Source organism: Chanodichthys erythropterus, chromosome 8 (genome assembly GCF_024489055.1).
Source record: "Chanodichthys erythropterus isolate Z2021 chromosome 8, ASM2448905v1, whole genome shotgun sequence".
Lineage (NCBI taxonomy): Eukaryota > Metazoa > Chordata > Actinopteri > Cypriniformes > Xenocyprididae > Chanodichthys > Chanodichthys erythropterus.
In genome coordinates, this window is record NC_090228.1 from 9,755,917 (window position 1) to 9,779,150 (window position 23,234).

The window sequence follows — 23,234 nt, forward strand, 5'->3', positions numbered from 1 at the left end:
GCCAAGCGAGATATTTTATTTAACAGAAGTCGCCTACATCGAACGGCCAGTTTGGACTACATCCCTCTACTTCCTTCTTTAATGACGTCACTAAAACAGTTTTTTGACTAACCTCCGCCCACAGGAATACACAAGAGTTGCGTTTGTAGAGTGTGTTTGTCGCCATGTCGTCGAAACGCTGTTATTTTCATCCCGCAGTCCAATCACCGGGTCTGATTCCGGCTCAGATTGATAGGGTAAAATTAAAGACATGTTTACAACAGTGGCGTAGCCACGGGGGGGCCTGAGGGGGCCTAGGCCCCCTCATTATTATGCAGGCCCCCCCAGATTTCTGAGCGATTTTTTATTTTTTATGTTGATTTGTTACACTGATGCATATGCTGCGCGGTAAAATGCAACAGCTGTTTTTAGACTTATTGGTTTGATTATTTAACGTGTTGCGCGTAGCTTCTGCTGTTATTATCTTTGCGCGTGAGAGTTCGTTATTATGCGGTGAGTGACAATGTGAAGCGGCACCCGAGGCTTCCAGGACGCGCATCTCAATGCAGTGAAATCCGGTGGGTGCTCGGGCTTCTAACTCTACATTCGTTTTAACCAATAAAAAATCGTTAGAGAATTAAGAACCTCTGACTGCAGCGCACACAGCTTTCTTCTCGTCATTATAGTTAATTTGAGGCAGTTTCCGTGGCGTTATTGGCTCTCGCGCAGATATTGCGTGCGCGGCTGTGCGCGCTCAAACTTTGTTATATGTAAATCAAACATGCTTTTTCTTTAGAATTGTCTTCTCTCCTGGATTTAATGTTGCTAGAAGCTATTAACCATCAAACTTACATAACTGACTGTTAAAACAACACCTATAAATTGTAAAGAAATTAAGTATCTTTTTATATAATAACTCCATGTACAAATGATATCATTTTCAAACTTAGCCTACTTTAGTCAGCCAGCTATCTAGATATTTTTATTATCTATTTAATATATATTTGTAAGGTTATATATTAAAAGTTAAGTGCTTATTGTAGCCTAAATGCTTATTGAATTATTATATTTAGCGAACCACTACTGATCATCAAATAGTACAATATCAGCATGAGTGTAATCAAAATGGTTTATGGTCTGGTCTATGTATCCCTGCCTCTGCTGAATTATTTTTATCCCTGGTGGGGATAAAAAAAATTCCCTCCCGGGTGATGCTACTCCACAAACCACCAACAGAGCATATAAAATACCAAAAATAAAAATCGTTTTTTTAAAACATCGCCAAGTAAAACGCTGCGTTTATATAGAACTGTCTCGTTACGACCACAACAAACGGGACACTTTTCAGAGGCGCATTCCGACTTCGCCTCAGCGCCAGGCGCAAGTCAAACGAGCGCGGAAAAGGTGCAGGTGATGACGAGGGAGCTTCAGTTGAACAACAGTGAACAGATGAGATGTTGTCAGGCTATGTCGGTAAAACTCAGAAAAAATAACACGACTGTCCAATCAGTCATTATACTGTGCTCGTGGCGTGCACTCAAGAATTGCATGCGCAAATGCGCCGGCGCGCGCTGCATAATTACTTTATTATAGCTAAAATAAAGCGCAATAGATACTACGAGCAATGACCGTCGTTTGAAAATTAAATTGCCAAACATGCGATTAAAGCTGCCTCAAAACTGCATGCATGCATGTATTTGTTGACGTGGTTTTAAAGCTATTGTTAACCAATTTGTTGGTCTTAACGTCTTGAAAATGCACATATGTACACCAGGGAAATCTAAATTTTCTCGGGGGAGCATGCCCCCGTACCCCCCTAGGAAACAACATTTTATGACCTCGGTAATTATGAAACCCAGCGTACATGTTCTATAAATTCTATCTAATGAAATCTGAGGTAAACGTGTATTTCTACAAATGTGCGCACTTTGAGAGTAAAAGTTTGTATATGTAGTATGCACTGTGATCAAAAATAAATGGGACCAAACGCGATTGAATGTAAAGGTTTGTGTCTCGTTATTCTATTAATAACTACCGATTGATTTTGCATTTCTTTTAGAAATTAAGAATTATTAGTGTCATTGTAGTCATTATTAGTGCCATATATATATATATATATATATATATATATATATATATATATATATATATATATATATATATATATATATATAATATAGCGGCCCCCTCATTTTTAGATGGGCCCCCCCAAAAATAAAATTCTGGCTACGCCACTGGTTTACAATAACACTGAGCGCATGCATCTCCACGTTATGGTAAGAGGCGTGACTTTTCCGGGCGCGGTGCGCTCAGAGCTGTCGAATCACAACACAGGAACCGCTGGCACAATCAGAACTCGTTACGTATTTCAGAAGGAGGGACTTCATAGAACGAGGAAGTCATCAGCCCGTTTTTATGACAGTGGAAACAGCGGTATACAGATAAGTAAATTATGTGAAAAATACTGTGTTTTTTTACACGCGAAATATGAACACATGTTATATTGCACACTATAAACACAATCAAAGCTTCAAAAAACCACGAAGAACGGGACCTTTAAACATCTCTACTCATCTGGAGCAGAAGAGAGAAATATTTTTAAATTTTGACATTCTTTATTTAATTTTTATCTTCCATCTAAAATTGTATAATCGTCATTATATAAACAACATAAATCTAACTGTCAAATTAGACTGTAAAACAAATTATAACTTGACAATATATAAAACAATAATTAGACAAATTAGTCTGTAAGTAATAAGTAATATTTAATATTTAAAGGTGATTTTCTCTATATAGGTTATTCATATGTTATTATGAACAAAATCATTAAACAGATTGCCTACTTTTATAAGATTGACACTGATGCATTTTGTCTTCACCAGCATACAGAAACATTATATTGCTTGAGTGAGAATTATGAAAGAGTGATGTGATAACAAGATGAGGGGAATCTTACCTGAACACACGACACCAGCATATTGATTATGATGTGTACAGTACTCTGCTGTATATTGGCTGTTTGAACTGCAGTCTTTCAGTGCAGTCTCTGATCCACTACATAGTAGAAAACCCATTGAAAATGGTCCTGATACTTGTCCAAAGTGAGCTTCATGTGTTGCTTTTACAGCCGTCCCACAGTCCAGCTCTCTACACACCACTGAAGCATCAGTCAGATCCCAGTAATAATGACACACTGTTCCCCACTGACCATCATGAAGAGCCTCCACTCTACCAGCACAGGGATTATTGCCATTCACTAACCGCACATTCACACTGTCTACACATGATGAGAGAGAGTAAACATAGTATGTAAGTTTAATATTACATTTAATTGATTTCATATTAAAAAATATTATTAATATTTTCATATTAAAGAATAAAGTTCCTGAGTATTTACCAGAGGTGGTGAGTTTTATCATATAGCACAGAAACATCAGAATCAGACAACTCTCCATCTTCTTCTGCTCATCACACTGTTTGTTTGACTCTGTTTCTCCTTCTGCTCCCTCAAACACACTGAAGAAACTGGCACCTGTCAGTCCCCTAAAGAGAGAGAGACTCTCACAGCTGCCAATGACACTCACTGTTACCTTATTAGACACAACAGAGGAAATCATCAAACACAATCAGTGACAAATCAGAAAGCAGCATTTTTATTTTCTCCATATATATCAATAAAGTGTGAGCGCTGATGAGCGGGACTCCTCCTCCAGCGTGAAGAGACACTTCACTGAGGACAGACTCGTGTCAGTCATATGTCAGCGTGGAGATAAAGTCACACTAAACTTAAAGAGATTGAGAGAGAAACACTGCAGGTTATATTCAGCATCAAAGCCTGGATCTGCACACACAACATACAACACTGATGACTGACTGATCACTTACTGACACTTGATTTCACACACAAAAATACTTGATGTTTGCCTTAAATATAGAAATGATAATAAACAGAAAATTTAAAGTTATTTTTGGAACAAATGTTTATAATATTAATTGTATTTTACTACGATGTCATGATATTCAATCCAAGAAAACAGTTAACATTATGTTAATAAATTATGAAATGAACTGGACTGGTTGTGTACAACAAACAGACAAATTTCAGACGACATTAATAAATAAACATTGGTTTCTGTTCCACATATATTCTTGTGGCACTATATGTGTTTAATATTGCAAATGTGTAATTCATCCAGCAGATGGCAGCAAAACACTTATTGTAAATAAGCAGAAAAGAGTCTTGTTTATGATTCTCATACATTTTTATATACAATGTCCAATTTTATGGCCAGAACATGTATATTTGTTTGAGTACAGCTACTTTGTTTATAGCTACAATTGTAATTTATTTAACATATAGCTCTCTTCACAGCACATTCATTTTACTCTTTGTCTGCTGTTATAAGATTGTACAACCCCAAATCCAGTAAAGTTGGGACATTTTGTAAAATGTAATAAAATCAAGAATCTGTAATTTGTTAATTCTCTTGAACCTTTATTTAACTGACAAAAGTAAAAATAAAATAAATGTTTTCACTGGCCAAATTAATTGTATTTTGTAAATATAAACAAATTTTGATGCTGCAACACACTTAAAAATAGTGACAGAGGCGAAATAATAGTGAAAAGATTACAGAATATCTGAGTTAAACAGTTTTGAAACAGTCCACAATGAGCAGGTGAATTGTTAACAGGTGAGGGGATCATCTTTGTGTATAAAAGTAACATCCACCAAAGACTCGGTTTTGAAAGCAAAGATGGGTCATGGCTCTCCTCTTTGTGCCAAATTTCATGAGAGAATTGTCAAACAATTCAAAAATCGCATTTCTCCATGCAAGACTGCAAAGAATTTAAAGGGTTAGTTCACCCAAAAATAAAAATAATATTATTAATTACTCACACTCATGTCGTTCTACACCCGTAAGGCCTTCATTCATCTTCAGAACAAAAATTAAGATATTTTGATTAAATCGATGGGTCAGTGAGGCCTGCATTCAAAGCGGATCTCCAATCAAACGGCTAAACTGCTGAAATCACGTGACTTTGGCGCTCCGAATCACTGATTCGATTCGTAAAGCTCCGAAGCAGTGTTTTGAATTTTTTTTTTTTTTTTTTTTTTTTTTTGGCGCACAAAAAATATTCTCGTCGCTTTAGAATATTAAAGTAGAACCATTGAACTCACATGAACTGTTTTAAATATGTTTTTAGTACCTTTATGGATCTTGAGAGAGGAAGTGTCATTGCTTTGAATGCAGGCCTCACTGAGTCATCGGATTTAATTAAAATATCTTAATTTGCATTCATAAGATGAATGAAGGCCTTACGGGTGTAGAACGACATGAGGGTGAGTAATTAATGACAGAATTTTTGGGTGAACTAACACTTTAAGTCTTTCACCATCTAGCCAATATTGTGAAAATATTCAGGGAATCCAGAGAAATCTCAGTCAGTGTAGGGCAACATAGGAAACCTCTGTTGAATGCGTGTGACCTTTGACCCCTCAGATGGCATTACATGAGAAACCATCATGCTGCTGTGTTAAATATAGCCACATGGACTCGGGACTACTTTAGAAAACTGTTGTCACTGAACACAGTCTGCTGCTGCATCATAAAATACAACTTGAATCTCTGTTACACAAGGAGAAAGTTATACACCTGTTCAATGCAGAGATCGCAGCGAGTTCTCTGGGCCCGAGTTCATCTCAGATGATCCAAAACACAGTGGAAATGTGTGCTGTGATCAGATGAGTCCATGTCCAAGAGATAGGCTTAATTATTGTATTTTCAGCAGGTTCTTATAATAATCGTTTCTAAAGGTAGGCCTAAGTGTTTATTAAAAATCAAATGAAACTGTCAAATGATGACATTTTTAATTATTATTTATTTTCCCAATTTTTAAATGAGAAAATTAACTTTAGTTGGATCTTTTTAACTATTAATATCTCCCCCTAGAACAACAGAACATCAAATTGTGCGTTCATTGAGCGGGTCACTGATTTTATTGTAAATACAATTCTAGAAGAGTAACGTTCATGCAACCATGGCTGAAATACAGTGAATACACGACTGAAATACAGTGTAGTCCAATGCGCAGAAACTTACCGTGTTTACACCGGGCACGTCCACATGGCTATACTGGATGAGACAAAGCGAACTTGATATACTGTTCATATTTATTTGCATGTATGGTCTTGAATTAAAATATAATAATAAATAAAATAAATAAAAGTAACAAAAAAGATCAGATTATGTTCCTTTCATGTTGAGGTAACTGAATTAGTTTACTTTCATGCACAATTAGAAAAGAAGATAGAATATATTTATAAGTTTACCTTGTCTTAAGGAATGTACAGTATTTAGTCTAATGTCATGTAAACATATTCCGCACCCTTTAAATTATTTGGCAAATGTTTGATGCCTGTTTTATTATAGTCTGTGTTCTTGATAGTTGAAAAGTTGTTGAAAAGGAAAACTAAGAATAATCAGTCCAAACTCAACCTGCAGATGGAGCAAATGGGAAATAATCCAGTGCAAATAATTCAGTATCAACCAAAAAATAAAAATAAAGAAAAGTTTAAAGTTCTTTTAAGTATTTTAAATTTAAACTGGACCATCACACAATAAACTGTGCAGGTGTGCGTACAATAATCTTTGCAAACCTTTTTGTTATCACTAAAGTTTCTTAAAACTGCATTGGGAATTATTATGCTCCACATTTATTTTAAATTTTGTCATTATTAGATACTGCCTAAAATCACCTAAGAATAATTTTTCCACATTTTCTTTTGTCCACTTTCCTCCAAATACTTTTTTTTAAAAATTCATTCATTCATGAAGATAATAAAAATTCATTTATTACATCACATTTCCTTCAAAAAGATTTGAAATAACATGAAAACATAGGGCTTTTTGATGCATTAGTAGCAACATAAGAAACTAGCTGTATATCCAATAACTGTAACATGATTTGATGATCAGAGGCAGTGGGTGTGGTCAGTGAGTCATATGGCCCCTCCCTCTTTATTTGACTCCTCCCCCACATCATCATAGTCTGTTTTTAAAAACAAAAGCAAATTCATATTTTCATTGTTGTAAATGCATCAAGATTTAGTTTAAATGAGCAACATGACAAATAAAAATATAGAAATGTGACAATAACTGACCCAACAGGTTTCTTTCATCTTCATCACTGTTCTTCACATCATCATACTCCTCCTGATCTCCCTCTGATACACATGTGAAATAAAACCTCACATTGTGATTTTAATACAGCTTGTGTCTTTGATGATGTCATTGATCTCTTTCTCCTCATGACTGTCTGAAACTATTAGATTTACTGATGAAGTCATGATGATTCATTAATGATAGAAACATGTTCAATATCAGTGGATGATGATGAAATACAGTTCTGTGTGACTCACCTGCTACACCTGGAATGTTCTGTCCATTAATGATGACATCATCATAATGCTCCAGTGTGTCCACTACATAAACATGAAGATATAAACAGAACAAATGATACATCATCATATCAGAACTGAGCATCACTTCAGAGGTATTATGTTAAACACACACAAACAAAAGAATAAAAAGTAAAAACACCTTTTTTAATATTAAAGCTCTGTCCACTCATCATGACATCATCATAACTCTCAGGTGTGTCTTCTACAAATTGAACATGAGAAACACATACAAAACATAATTTATATGCATATATATATATATATATATATATATATATATATATATATATATATATATATATATATATATATATATATTATTATTTATTTTTTTTAATACATTTTATACAAATTTTATTTTAATTTTATTATATAATATAAGAGTGACACCTGTCTCACGATCTGGTTTCAGTCCATCAGTGATAACATCATCATAGTATCCCGGTGTGATTTCCTTCATCATCTCTTCTGCATCAAAACATGTTTATATTTTGAGTGTTTTGGAATATTTTGGGAAACAAAATTTAAATGCTGTTGCAGTTCTTGAGACCATTCAGTTTTTTTAATCATCTGGTAATGAATGAATCATGTGATCAATTACTGACCTTTCAGGTCATTGGTGACATCATCATAATATACAGTCTTGAACTCTTTTTCTAATAAGAGAAAACTTTTAGTATTGTGCACAACTGAAACATTCAAACACATTTCATTTAGTGGTAAAATATGTGAAATACATTTGATACTTTTTTTTTAGAGTTTGTAAATCAAATAATTTATTTTAGGTGTTGTTTTGAATATACTTCAGCTCTCTAACCTGAGAGAAGCTCATCAGCATCTTCATACCCAGAATGCAGTTCTTCAGAGATGAGACTCCCTGTTAAAGGAGCAGAACAGTCAGAAACATGTTCATCATTACAAACAGACTGAATCCTCATTTCCTTTGGATCATAAAGCATTTTGTTACTGAAAACACAACACAAATATTAATTACTTACATTTTAAAAGCATTAGAGGCAGAAATCTCATGTTTTAGAGGCATATTAGTAAACACACATGTATCCTCACTTGAACCCATTCCTCACTGCCTTCCAGAAATACACACAGGAAGAGACAAACACACACACACACACACACACACACACACACACACACACCTGCACCTATATGTACAAAAATAAGAACCTCCTTATTACTACTAAAATACACACATGAAGAGACACTCACTGACACACACACACACACACACACACACACATATACACACACACACACATATACACACACACACACACACACACATACACACACACACACACCTGCAGCTCTGTGGTTTTCTGCAGGAGGTTTAACAGGACTAATAATAGATGAACATCAAGTGTCTGACAGACTCTCTTATTAATTCATCATATTAAATAAGATTCAGGGCTCATGTCTCACCCCTCTGAGTGAAGTGATTGTGTCTGTGATGAATCTCCTCATAAACGGCCTCAGTCGTGCTCCTGTGTCTCCTCTTAGAGAGAGCTGTGAGTGTAGAGAGACAAACCTGCTGTCAGTTCACAACACATGACTGATCACACACTGAATAAGACACAATATGACAGTCTCTGGATCTCTCCTACCTCTCCTCATCACTCTGTTCTGCTGAATCAGTATAAGCAGTGGCACTAAGAGCAGGAAGAGCACAACTCCCAGTACAATCACAAGCACAGAGAGAGACGGAGGAGTTTGTGGAGGAGAGACTGATGTTGAGCTCACTGTCTGAGAAACTGCAGGAGAAGATGATGATGTTGTGGCAGGAGTAGAGGACACTGACAAATCTGGTAAATCTGTCAAAAAAGACACAAACACATTCAAAATCAAATAAATGCAAATGATGGTTTAAATACACAAATATTATTAGCACTAAAATTACTAATATTGCTTAGTGTTTTCTGTGACCTGCACAGGTGAGTCCAGCGTGATCTTTGTTGGAGCAGTCAGTGTGGTTCTTCAGGGAGAGAGGACAGTCCCACAGGTGAATCTCATTCCCTCTGCACTCGACTCTGTTCATCCACACAACATCTTCACCAGCACCAAAGACTGAATTCCCATCAGCCCTCAGTGCTGCTCCACAACCCAGCTGTCTGCAGACCACCTGAGCATCGCTGATGTCCCACAGATCATCACAGACTGAGCCCCACACAGCGTTATGATACACCTCCAGCCTCCCAGAGCACCGGCCCTCCCCTCCACTCAGTCTGAGAGGAACATGATCTGAATCACACACATCAACATCACTGACCAGATTCAGCACATTTACAACAAAACATACTGAAACTGAACAAAGATGGCTTTAAATGTATAATTACAATTATGAATTTGATTAAGATTTTAATGCATATAATGTTTTGTTTAAATGCACATATATTATTCATTTATTAGGAAAATACAGGCTTATAATAAAATGTAAAAGTATTGTCAAAAAAACTTACTTGAACACTGTCTCTGGTGAGGAGATGGTGAAGTAGAACATGTCAGACGACTCTGAGGAGATTCAGGATTTTCCTCCTCTGAGATTAAAAATGAATTGAACTGAACATTAGGATACAGAGTCATTAGTCCTGACGGCACCTCAGATCACTAGAACAGTTTCTGTTTCCCTCTTGAAATGTTTAGTGCGATATCTTTGTAAATTCATTTAGTTCTATTCATTCATATTATTATTCACAATACTGTAAATATGTTAATTATCTGTAAATGTTTATTTTGACTTTATACTATTTATTTTTTATTATTCTTAAATGTTATGATGTGTCTTGTTATATTTATATGCATGGGTGACATTGGGGGGGGGGGCATATTTTTCTCGATGTGATCCGTCGTCAGCTCCAGTCCACTACAATTTGGAGCGGTTAAGGCCCGGGTATACTTCATTTCCCACGTTCCCCTCCGTCTCGCGCACAGTTGAGCGCGCAAGCCTTTCTAAAAGATAGGCTACTCCTTTACCCATCAGCGCGGAAAGACGCGTTCGGCGCATGCAAACGCACACCGTCTGTGGTCAAAAAAATTCGGCTGCGCGGAGAGTCAAAGCTAGTCCACAGTCTAATAAACATTTCTTGCTTGCGCCGACTGGAAACACATGAGAAACAGCAGGAGACAGGAGACATTGCAGTACTGAACACTGAACGGCCCATGCATGTGGATTTGGATAAAACAGTTAATCAATTTGATGCCATGCCCGAGAGCCGTTTATCCCTTCACAGTGGCGTATAGTTGACGGGCATGCAGGGCTATTGAATTATTTTTCTTATTATCATGATACTTTTATTATTAAATTAATATTGCAATTCATTTGCCACGCGATCTCATAGCGCATCACCACATAACCGGCGCGCTGCGAGGACAATAAAATATTAGTTATCTTACTCCTCATTTAAAGAACAACTTGTTTAACACAAAATACTTATCGTCTCACGAAACATACTATTTTTTTCTCACTATGGGCCACAGGAGAAATATTAAAAAAATAAATTCATTCAGATTCATCTCACATTATCTCTAAGAGAATATGCGCCGTTATTGCAGCGTCGGATGCCAAAAGCTCAGTCAGTTTTTACTTTCCGTTTCTGTAGTGAAAAACTGACTGGAGTTTGAGACTTCTTCACTCACATAACTCTTACGCAAAGTTTGCACATTGTTTGTGTGATATCACCTGGCTCGCCTTCATGGTTTAAAATGGAAATATTTTTAATATTGCGACGTGGCATTTTTCTTTATCATCAGTTGCTCGCAAAATGATGGACACTGATTCACACGTTGTCCACGTAATTTCCCGTGGCCGTGATAATAAAATTAAGTGAATTATTAAATAAATGAGTAAATAAACAAGCAAACTTAAACTTTTTTGCTCAAAATTTCTGCTTATAATTTGATCATGCAGGTACAAAAAACGTTTTGTAGGCCTACTTGCAAAAAAAAAAAAAAAAAAAAAAAAAAAAATTATTGCCCCCCCTACCTCGAGAGTCAAATGTCGCCCATGTTTATATGTGTGTACTGGAAGCTTCAATACCAAGGTAAATTACTTGTGTGTGCAAGTACACTTGGCAATGAAGCAATTTCTGAATCTGATTCTGAAAACATCTCTCAGTGAAACATCATCAATGTGAAAAATAATTTAAATCTCATAAAATTTAGGCTTTTTCCATCAGCTCAGTTTAGTTTTCCAGAAAGAGTTTACTCACCACATTATAAACATTGTTTTTAAAGAAACCTGACTGTTGAGATCATCATTTAAATATCATCTTACTTGAGCAGGTGATTTTGGCCACTTCATTTTCATCACATTCATTCTGTCCCCACGGTGAAGATGGACACTGCCTCAAACTTGAATCATGTGGTCGACATGTTACTTTATCCAGCCAGTTAGGAGCTGATTTCACTTTTGGTGTAGATTCAGACAAAACACCAGATCTTCCACAGTTCAGCTCTTGACAGATCAGACTCACTGTGTCTGTTTCCATCTGGTTCCAGCACACATTTCCCCAGGATCCATTGTAGAAAACCTCCACATTCCCTTCACAGCCCTCAGTTAACCTGATCTCTTTAAACTCTAGATGAAGAAGGATGAGAATCAACTTCAACTAAATAAATTATTGATGAGAATTGTAAAAAAAATAAAATAAATAACAAAAATGCTACATATACAAAAAATATGGAAAAAGTTGTGTATTAAAACCACTGCAATCCAGGTTTTGCTAAACCAAAAATATCACCTAAAAATAACTGGTTAATACAAGTCTAATGCATGCTGCAAACACTGATATCATGTACACAGTGTATATTTACAGATGCATAATATATTATACAAAATATACTACTTGATTCTGCTTGGTCAATAAAAACATTTAAAAAAAAATGATCATCATCCATGGCAACACATTATATCAGACTGACATTGCAGTCATACAGTCATAGTTGAAAAATAAACTCCTTTAAGATGATACTAGACCCATCAGCTCCTGATCATCCTGGAGTTATTTAAAAATGACCAGCTGTACATTATCATGGGCTATTTTGTGAAAAACAATTAAATGTATCTTTGAAAATAATTTACATTACTTTATCTTTTACCTGAACACACGACTCCTACATCCTCCTTGTGTTGACAGTCATGTTTTCCCCAGCCTGGAGAAGAGCAGCTCCACAGGGACGTCTCATTCCCCTCACACTCCACCTCATCCAGCCATATGGGTCCAGAACCAGGACCAAACCAGGCTGGTACCTGCTGGTTACTGAGGGCCACTCCACACTGCAGCTGTCTGCACACCACATGGGCATCTTTAATATCCCAGGAGTCATCACACACTGTCCCCCATGAGCCGCTGTGAAAAACCTCCAGCCTCCCTGCACAGTCTCCCCCAGAACCCACCAGCCTGATGGACCCGTGACCTGATATTCAGAGAAAGAGAAACACATTAGTGATCACTAACAACTGAAGAATCTGCCCAGATGTTGCTCTTCTCACCAAGGCAGGTGATTGACAGCTGTTGTGTGGAGCTGCAGTTGAGAGTTTGTGGAGAGCTGCAGTTCCCCAGATGAGCTTCACTCCCAGAGCACTGGAAGCCCGTCACACACTCATGACTGTGTTCAGGACTGGATGAAGAGGAGCTGGAGAAGTTCAGCACAGAGCCACAGCCCAGCTGTCTGCAGACCACAGAGGATTCAGTGAGACTCCAGGAGTCCAGCAGAACTCTCCTCCAGACCTGATGGATGGAAACTTCCACCTCCCCCTCACACTGTCTCTCTCCAGACAACCGCACCAGACCATCATGAACAGCCAGAGAGGAATCTGAGTGAAAGATGTGAACTTTTATTAAGATATTGCAGGGTAGTTAATGTATTTAATATTTTTTCAATAAAATCCCCTCACTAGAGCAGATGACTCCAACATCTCGTCTATGAGAACATTCAGCTCGACTCCATGAAGAGATGGAACATTCTGAGAGTTTTGTTTCATTCCCGTCACAATCAAACACATCAGCCCAGATTTCTCCACTTCCCTCTCCAAACCAGTCTGATCCCACAACAGACACAGCAATCCCACAATTCAGCTGTCTACAGAGGACACTGGCAGCTCTCATATCCCAGCATGCATCACACACTGTGCCCCATTTACTGAAGTACTGACGCTCAACTCGACCAGAACAGATGTCAGGACCATTGACCAGTCTGAGGTCAGTGTAACCTGGACAAAGAACACAGAGGTTACAGAAACTGATAAAAAACTGATTACATAATTACATTTTAGTTTATCAATTAGATTTCTCTACACTGAAAAAAGTGAAACTACTGTGTTGTTCATTTAAAGTGCATTTTTACATTGGACTAAGTGAAAATCATGGTTTCTGGTTTAAACCTGTTTTTTTCAGTTTGCCTTAAAGCAAATAACGAAGCCCCTAGAACAAATTAAAAACAACAATTTGACTTAAGTAGTATTTTTACTTTAAACCAGATGTTTTCATGTCACGTGACCACATGACGTCACATCAACTAACTGCTCGCGCCACCAGCCAGCATTTTGCCATCCGCCATTATCGCTTCGAGTCTGAAGACGGTCCGTTGCCCAGGAAATCTTTTAGACAAGGTAAGCATTCGAAAATGTGTTATTTTAACGAAAATAATTGTTTTTCATTCACATTTATGGTTAGTGGCAGGATGGACAATTAGGTTATTACTTTACAGACAACTGTGTTTGTGCACATGTTAGCTAAAGCTAGCCAAACCAAACCATGCTATCGCAATACGCATGTTGCCTCAGTGTGACAAATACAAGGTTAATTTAGTTGTTATTTCACTGTGATGTAAGGAAAATATAATGGTAATTTAGTGTGATAAGGCTCGTTTGTCTCTAACAAAGTTAGTGCTCGCATAAACTACAACAGCTTTCTCACATACACTGCAGCCGTCAAATAATCTAATGTTGGTTAAACATTGACCGCGGGAGCTGTTACGTTATATGAGACGTTAATTGTAATGTCGGAATCAGTTAATGTTCGTTTGAGCCTATTTGTGTATAGAGTCGGTAATTGTTTTTTTTTTTTTTTAAACGGACAACAATTATTCGGATTTCACATAGGCAAACGGCTGAAGCGGTGCCAGTTGTTGGAGATGCGTTTCCCAAAAACATCGTTATCCATCTAACATCGCTAATTCTGTCGTTACTAACTTAGTTAAATGATTCTGTGTTTCCCGAAACCATAGTTCAAACGAACATTCACAAAAAGCATCGCAAACTTGTGTGGTTGGAACGACAGCTTTCTTGTTTTTTACGACATATGGACTTAATCATTATCTTGAGCAAAATAAGCAAGCTCTCATTAAGTACAATGTATATCTTTTATTTTGAATATATACAAATGTCATTTACATATTTTAGTTTGTCAAGAGATTTTAAGCACCGTTTTTGAAGAGTGCGCATGTGTGTACGTGCTCTAGTACGCAAGTAACGTTAAGAGATTGAATCTGGAAAGCAAAATGACTAAGAAAAATGAAAGTTATTAATAAAACTTACTGAATTAGAAAATGAGTTCTGATTGACAAGGAAGAATTCATATTCCATTGTTTCTCCTGTCAGCATAATGCAGTTTAGTACAATATCACTACAAAAGTAGGGACTAATTAATAATTACAGTCTAGTGATTATGGATAGTGCTAATTGCCCCAACAAAAAACTAAGATGTGAAATCTCACCTTTTCCTTTGTTTTACAGGTTGGATTTTGTTCCCTGGAAATTCCAGAATTTTGCCCTAATTGCTGAATTTGGTGAGTACCAATGTAAACATCTGTGAACATTATTTTTATGTTTTAAATAGGAAACACTAACACTAGAGAATAGCTTTTAAATTACCACAGAGTAGTGTCGTCACGGTACCAAAATTCCAGTAGTCGGTACCGATACCATGAAAATGTTATGGTTCTCGGTACCAATTTCGGTACCACAGTAAAATTTATTGGAACTATTTTACTATTTTATATAGCCTATTTTAAAAACATTAAATATGATTTGGAGTGTGTGTGTATATATATAGGCTACCTCAATTAAATAAATTTTGAAATATAAAAATAAATAAATAAATAATTAAATGCTCAAACATCCATTGTGTACTGTTGAAAAAAACAGCATATGCTGGTAAGGTAGGTTTTAAAGCTGTATGCTGGTCAAACGCTGGTCCTAAACTGGTCTTGCTGGTCCATACTAGTCCTAAGCTGGTCCTGGACCAGCATAAACCAGCTCAAACCACCATACCAGCTTCAAAACCTACTTTACCAGCATATGCTCGTTTTTTCAACAGGGGTAAAAGACGTGTTTATTTTAAACAAATTTAAATTCATATTCACAAATTCATTAACAACTCTATTTTGACAATTCTGGTTAAAAAAACTGCTAAGACAGCATAAGGCCTTATCAATTTGACTTAAACAAATATTCAGAATTTACTAAATAATATTGACGGTGAAATTTCTTTTCTTTTTTTAACCAGAATTGTCAAAAGACAGTGTTGTTAATCATTTAATTTGTGAATATGAATTTAATGTAAGTTATGACCAATTTTGTACTGCAACTAATATTATTGTTTTCTTGTTTTGACTAGATCCTTTTGGATGGGCAGACATGGCAGTCAAAAGGCCAGCCAAGTTGCGTGTTATTCTGAATCCTGATGACACCAGGAAGCTAGTTTTGCCTGGTGGAATTCCAGAGTCAATGGAGCAGCTTATGGCTGAAGTTAGGAAAGTGTGTGGGTTAAATGGCAATTTCAGACTGCAGTACCAAGACAGAGACTTTGGAGATGCACTAGTGAACTTGACATCTACTGTGGAACTTGAGGATTTGACAACTGTCAAGGTCATCCCAATATCTGATGTTAGATGTTTTATTGTGCTTTATTGTGTGTAGTCTGTGTGAAGCTCTAAATATTGGAGAAATTTGGATACAGGATGTTTTATTGTGTTAGATCTTGTATTCAAAAACCTTTTTAAAACCATTTTATTTTAATGTTTTTTCCATCTATTGTTGATTAAGGCTAGTCTAACTGGCAGCAAAAGTCATTTGGCTTTATTTATTTTTATTTTTGTATGTTTTTATTATTTTTTATTTTTTGACTGAGAAACTGATGCATATTTTAAAGACATCACAATAAACACAGGTCTATTGAAGAGAATAATCATGTCTTTATTTAAGTAACATTTTGTCTTGTGACTAAAGAGAATAAATTGATTTAGGTGTTATTAAAAATCTAGTTTGTACTGAATCAGAAATTTAACTTGAGTAAACTTAATAAAATTCCTTGTAACAAAATTACAGCAATTTTTTTAGTTTAGTCCAAAGTAAAAATTATACTTGGATGTTACGGTAAAAAGTAAGTTTTTCCAAAGTAAAAATTTTAAGCTGTACTAAAGTAAAAATAATGATTTGGTCTCCATAAAAACCAATATTTTAACTTTGTTTCAATGTATTTTTTTTACCTTGGGCTGAAGAACTATTTTGATTGATATTAAAATAAAATTTAAAGTTTTAACCAAATTAAAAATATAGTTTGAGAAAAACTAATAAATTTAGCTGTAACAAATTACAGCAATTTTTTTAAGTTGGTCCAAAGTATCATTTTTTTCAGTGTATAGAAAGGCTGAATATTGACACTTTACCAGAACAAATCAGTCCCACGTCGTTATCATGGGTGCAGTTTATATTATTTGAGGTTGATGATTTACAGCGTCGAATGTGTGATTCACTTCCTGTGCACTGAATCTCTTTTGATCCAATCTGACCCTTTCCTTTTCCAAAAGCATCTTCTCCCAGCACCTGTACAGGAATCCCACAGTCCAGCTCTCGACACACAACCTCTGCATCCTGCTGGTCAAAGGCAGCAGCACACACTGAAACCCATCGTCCTCCAAAATACATCTCCACTCTCCCAGAGCACAGGTGAGATCCGTCCACAAGTCTTGACCTTCCGTAGTTTATGGTTTCTGATAATATTTATACAACAGAGAAAACTATCTGTCATTATGATTGTGATATAGACATAAAACAACAGTAAGTCCTTTAATTAATAATGGATTTTTGTAATAGATGAAAGTAAATGCTAATCATCAAATAATTGCTTATGAATTGCTCTGAATATAAAGCTCCAAAGTTGGGACATTTTGTAAAATTCAATAAAAACCAAAATCTGTAATTTGTAAATTCTCTTGAATCTTTTTTAACTGACAAAAGTACAGAGAAAAGATTTCTCATGTTTCTGCTGACCAACATAATTGTATTTCGTAAATATAACAAATTTTAATTTTGATGCCGCAACACACTTAAAAAACGTTGGGACAGAGGCAAAATAAAAGTGAAAAGATTATATAATATCCAAGTTACACTGTTTTTGAAACAGTTCACAGTGAGCAGGTGAATTGGTAACAGGTGAGGGGATCATGTTTGGGTGTAAAAGAGCTTCTCTATCTTTGCAAGCAAAGATGGGTCACGGCTCTCCACTTTGTACCAAATTTCATGAGAGAATTGTCAAACAATTCAAAAATCACATTTCTTAATGCAAGATTGCAAAGTATTTATGTCTTTCACCATCTAGCATATATAATATTGTAAAAAGATTCAGGGTATCTATCCAGAGAAATCTAGGGCAAGGTATAGGACACCTCAGTTGAATGTGCGTGACCTTTAACCCCTCAGACAGCATTGCATTAGAAATCAGATGAGTCCATGTTTAAGCTTGTTTTTGGAAAAAAAAAAGGGATGGCATTTTGAAAAAATCAGGTTCTCAGTCCCAAAGACGAAAGTCCCATCCAGGCTTTCATCAGCGACAGGTGCAAAATCAAACATCTGTCATGGTATGGAGGAGCATCAGTGCAAACGGCATGAGTGACTTCATATGTGTGCAGGAATCATTGACATGGAGAATATTGGGATTGTACAGAGACATAAACTGCCATCAAGATCACATGTTTCCTGGGAAGCAAGACAACACCAGGCCTCATTCTGCACGTGCTCAGAGTGGTTTCTAGACCATAGAAGAGATGTGCTTTACTGACTGCTGTTCAGATCTGTCTCTTATTGAAAATGTACAGCATCATGAAGAGGAGAATCAGACAACGACGATCACAGACTGTTCGTCGTTCGTCGCAGATGTCTTGTATCAGGTGAGATTGAGTAAAAATGACACTTGCAAAACTGGAACAATTAGTATCCTTCAATTCCCAAATGATTAAATATTGTAATTGAAAGGAAAGGTGATGTGACACAGTGGGAAACATGACTCTGTCCCAAGTTTGTTTGGAGTGTGTTACATCATCAAAATCAAAATTTGTTTATACTTACAAAAAACAATAAAGTTGTTCAGTGAAAACAATGAAAATTTTTTCTTTGTACTTTTGTCAGTTAAATAAATGTTAAAGAGAATCAACAAATCACTGATTCTTAATTTTATTGCATTTTACAAAATAATCCAACTTTTCTGTAATTGGGGTTTTAAATTACACTGAATAATTTTAAATTGCATGTACAATACATTTGGAGGTCTGATCAGAGATTAATTAACATGATGATGTATGGAGCAGCTCACCTGAACATCTGACTCCAGCATCTTCACCATGACCACAGTCACTAACACCCCATCCTAATGATCTACAGTTCTTCAGTGTTGACTCTGATCCACTACAAGCCACATAATCCATCCAGATTGGTCCTGATCCTTGTCCAAAGTGAGCATTACGCACAGCCTCTAGAGCCTCTCCACATCCTATCTCTCTACACACCACTGCAGCATCAGTCTTATCCCAGTTATAACTACACACTGTTCCCCACAGACCAGCATGATGAACCTCCACTCGACCACTGCAGGGACTGTTACCATCAACTAACCTAACAGTCTCCAAATCTGTACATGAAAGAGAGAGAAAGAGTTTAACCACAGTAGAAGTAGAACATACAGTCATCTGTAGAGTACTAAGTCAATAAACATGAGATATATACATTAAAAAAAAACTGGTAAATACAAAAAAATATTACAAACTTGACAACTAAAGCTGCATAAGAGTATATTACAAATAATCTTGTCATCATTAAATTGGTTGGCTGTAAAAGTTCAATGTCAATTTTATTTCTATAGCACAACTAAACACAACACCAGCTGACCAGTGTGAAAGCTGTAAAAGTTAAAATCATTTATCAAATATAATTAATAAATGAATAATCTAGTGTCACAAGAGCTTATTTATATTACACAGGCCTCTATTCAGTTTCTAGTGGTCTAATGCCATCATAGATAAACTCCTTAATTACACATGTAAAATTTCACATCTTTACAGTCTATTTTTTACTTACCAGATGTTGTTAGAGTGACTATAGAGGAGAGTAAAACGAGTGTCAGACATCCCTCCATCTTCTTCTGCTCATCTCACTGTTTGTTTGACTCTGTTTCTCCTTCTGCTCCCTCAAACACACTGAAGAAACTGGCTCCTGTCAGTCCCCTAAAGAGAGAGAGACTCTCACAGCTGCCAATGACACTCACTGTGACCTTATTAGACACAACAGAGGAAATCATCAAACACAATCAGTGACAAATCAGAAAGCAGCATTTTTATTTTCTCCATATATATCAATAAAGTGTGAGCGCTGATGAGCGGGACTCCTCCTCCAGCGTGAAGAGACACTTCACTGAGGACAGACTCGTGTCAGTCATATGTCAGCGTGGAGATAAAGTCACACTAAACTTAAAGAGATTGAGAGAGAAACACTGCAGGTTATATTCAGCATCAAAGCCTGGATCTGCACACACAACATACAACACTGATGACTGTTTCTGTAAGTCTGATCACTTCAAACACTTGTGACTTAGTAGAAGTAGAACTTTTTTCATGAATTATTTTAATCTTACTGTTTCTGGATAAATTATGCATAATATGACTATTTTACTGCTTTGTTCTTTTATTCTAAAAATAACATTTGATTACACCATAGTATAAACTACATTTTTGCTAAGTTATTCAGATTTGCTTTTTATTAAAATAAATTAAATATTATCTACATAACAGGTTAGTAAACCTTAACCATGAGTAAAGTAACCATAAGTAAACCTTAGAGAATAACAAATAACATACATCAATAAACATGTTTAGTGCTGCAACGCTGTATTTGTCCAGCAGATGGCAGTAAAACACCTCTTATTGAAGACTACAAGTTTTTCTTCTCTTACAGCAACATTTATAAGTAACTTGTTTCATGTAGAGCTCATTTTCACTGCACATTAATTTACACTTTATCTGCTGTTGTAACAGACTATAGTCTATGCACAAAGGGACAGAATGTAATCTTTAACAAGAGCGATTTTAATATCAGGTTTTTCACAGACAAACTTTAATTTTGCCCTGTAATCTTGAATATTTGGCCTTTTCATATGAGTTTGATGCTACACATTTTACATTTCAAAATTCCATACTTTTCCATACTCAAATTTCCAGACCTCCTTCCAAATGATTTTCTGCCATTGGTAAGCCTCGGTCTCCTTTTCTCTGCTGCATGTTTTCAATCCGGGTCAGCCTTTTAGTGATTTTTAAATTAGTGGGGGCATCCTCCTCCAGGGGAAGATTTTTGTGATTTTAACATGTAAACGAAGCATTCTGGGGCACTCTGACAAGAAAATAAATGGAAAAAACAACATTTGCTTCTATAGTAAAAAAAAAAAAAAAGGGCTGAGCATTGACAAATTTCACAATTGAATGCAATTTTGATTCAGAAGCTTGTGATTTGATTTTGATTAGCTTTGATTCAGTATTGATTAATTTGGGGCCTATCAGGTACAGTACATGGCAAATTTCTTCAAAGAAAAAAATCTCTCTCAACTATTGTTGTAAACATACAGGGAACCACAGCTGGTACTAGGTTAAAATTGATTTGTAAGCTACTTACATAAAGGCTTTATTACACATTAGGAAGTTTTTATAATAACGTTATGATACATTTTTAATGACAATTATTCTTCTACTCTTTTTTTATGTAGGCCTAAACATTTAAATAGTGGCTTATGGTAGGCTAAATGTGACATTTTTACAAGCCGTTTTATTGTCGCCTTTCTGCAGTTGAAACACTGATTGATCGATTGCATGTGACATGATACAGATTTTGGTAAGTTGTACTGTATCTTTCAACATACCTGAGGATGTTCAATCATGTTTATTTTGTGTTGTAATTAGTAAAGCGGAAGAGATGGTCAGTTCACGAGCGCTACAGCGATCTGTCACGCCACAGAGCACCAAGAACGATCGCGACTCACTCCAGTCTATGGGAAAGTAGGCCTATAGCACATTTTCAATTCTTGTGAGAATTTTGTGACACACACCCTCACCCCGGAAAAAAACTCTTTGGATCTAAACGATTCACATAAATGACGTAGCCCTAATTTGATTCAAAGCGGCTAATTTAGAAATTAAATTAGAAAACTGAATAGTCTGGAAACACAAATATTTTTCCATACTCTGATTTCTTTTTTCCATACTTTTCCAGACCTGGAAATTACCCAAATCAAATTCCATCCTTTTCCAAACTGTGTAGGAACCCTGCCGTCTGTCACCATAGAAACATCATGTTGTGACTGTGAGCTGAACAAGCTCCTCCTCCTCTGTGAACGCGCTCTGAGCATTTAAACAGAGTAACTGTCGCTCAAACTCACTCATTTACTGGATTTAATTAAACACGTTTATACCAACTTTTTTGTTGGAACAGACCAGGAAGAGTAAAATGTTTTATTGTTCAGGTTAGAGCTTCAATTCTGCATTTTAATTATAATAATTTCTCTCTAGGCTGATCATTTAGTTTCATGTAAGTTTAGTTTGAGTCTTCAGTATTTCATCATGAATTTAGTTTAATGTCTCTGGCATTCAACTCTTATTTATTGTTAAACACTGAGGAGGTAAATAATAGCAGGATGTGTCAAACTTTATCTGTCTGTCAATCATGTAAAAGTTCATTTTAAATAATAATATTAAATACTTGATTCCCCCTCATCCAAACCTTAATTCATCCTGTGATCAAACAGGAAATTTCAGCACAGAAACCTCTTCCTGTTTTTTTTTTTTTTTAATTGCAAAATTGAAACATACATACAGGATCAGGGAAATAAAGTGTGGTTGTGTCGGTTACAATGAATAATCATATTAAAAGAATAGAAAACAAATATCCTGAGTGTGCATACATCAATATGAAATAATAAAGAAAACCACAATAATTAGGTTAAATCACATCTTTAAATCATCATAATGCATCAACAAATGTTCACTTTTTTTTTGTTATTTATAATACTGAGGGATAAAATAAAGGAGTTAAATTCAGCAAGAAAAAGAGGAAAGCTTAGGGGAGATTTAAGCCACTTTTTGTTTGTGAATGAAGAATTTTGCATACAAGATAATATTAAAAACATATTCAAGGTATAGCAGCTTTGGGTTTTCATAAAAACACCTTCTGAAGGTATGGGTTAAATTTGTATGGGTAAAAATATAAGAACTTAAATCAGCATGAAATGTATTAGTTAAATTACAATCGTAAAATAAATGGGCAGCTGTTTCTTCAACAAAACCACAGGAGCAAGTTTCATCAATATCAGAATATTTAGAAATAGATGATTTAACAGGGTAGATTTTATGAAGGATTTTATAATGAATTTCTTTAACTTTGTTCGATATACAAAAGTTACTTGGCAAAAGCCAGGCCTTTCTCCAATTTACACTTGTTACAAGAGAATCCCAATAG

At 35.8% G+C, this 23,234-nt stretch overlaps 1 protein-coding gene and 1 long non-coding RNA gene across 2 annotated transcripts in view; one reads left to right on the forward strand and one right to left on the reverse strand.

Annotated features, from left to right (window-relative positions):
- Window positions 1-19,165, reverse strand: part of LOC137024532 (deleted in malignant brain tumors 1 protein-like) — a 102,680-nt gene extending 83,515 nt beyond the window's left edge. The window contains 8 exon segments of the mRNA XM_067392197.1: window positions 2,939-3,259; window positions 9,389-9,703; window positions 11,736-12,038; window positions 12,560-12,877; window positions 12,954-13,277; window positions 13,359-13,673; window positions 17,132-17,455; window positions 19,054-19,165. Coding sequence (XP_067248298.1) covers window positions 2,939-3,259; window positions 9,389-9,703; window positions 11,736-12,038; window positions 12,560-12,877; window positions 12,954-13,277; window positions 13,359-13,673; window positions 17,132-17,455; window positions 19,054-19,165 — 2,332 coding nt within the window.
- LOC137024341 (uncharacterized) lies at window positions 13,939-16,637 on the forward strand. Its single transcript, XR_010895696.1, has 3 exons — window positions 13,939-14,072; window positions 15,198-15,250; window positions 16,081-16,637. It is a non-coding gene; the product is annotated as an uncharacterized lncRNA (long non-coding RNA).
- Window positions 19,166-23,234: the final 4,069 nt, after the last annotated feature.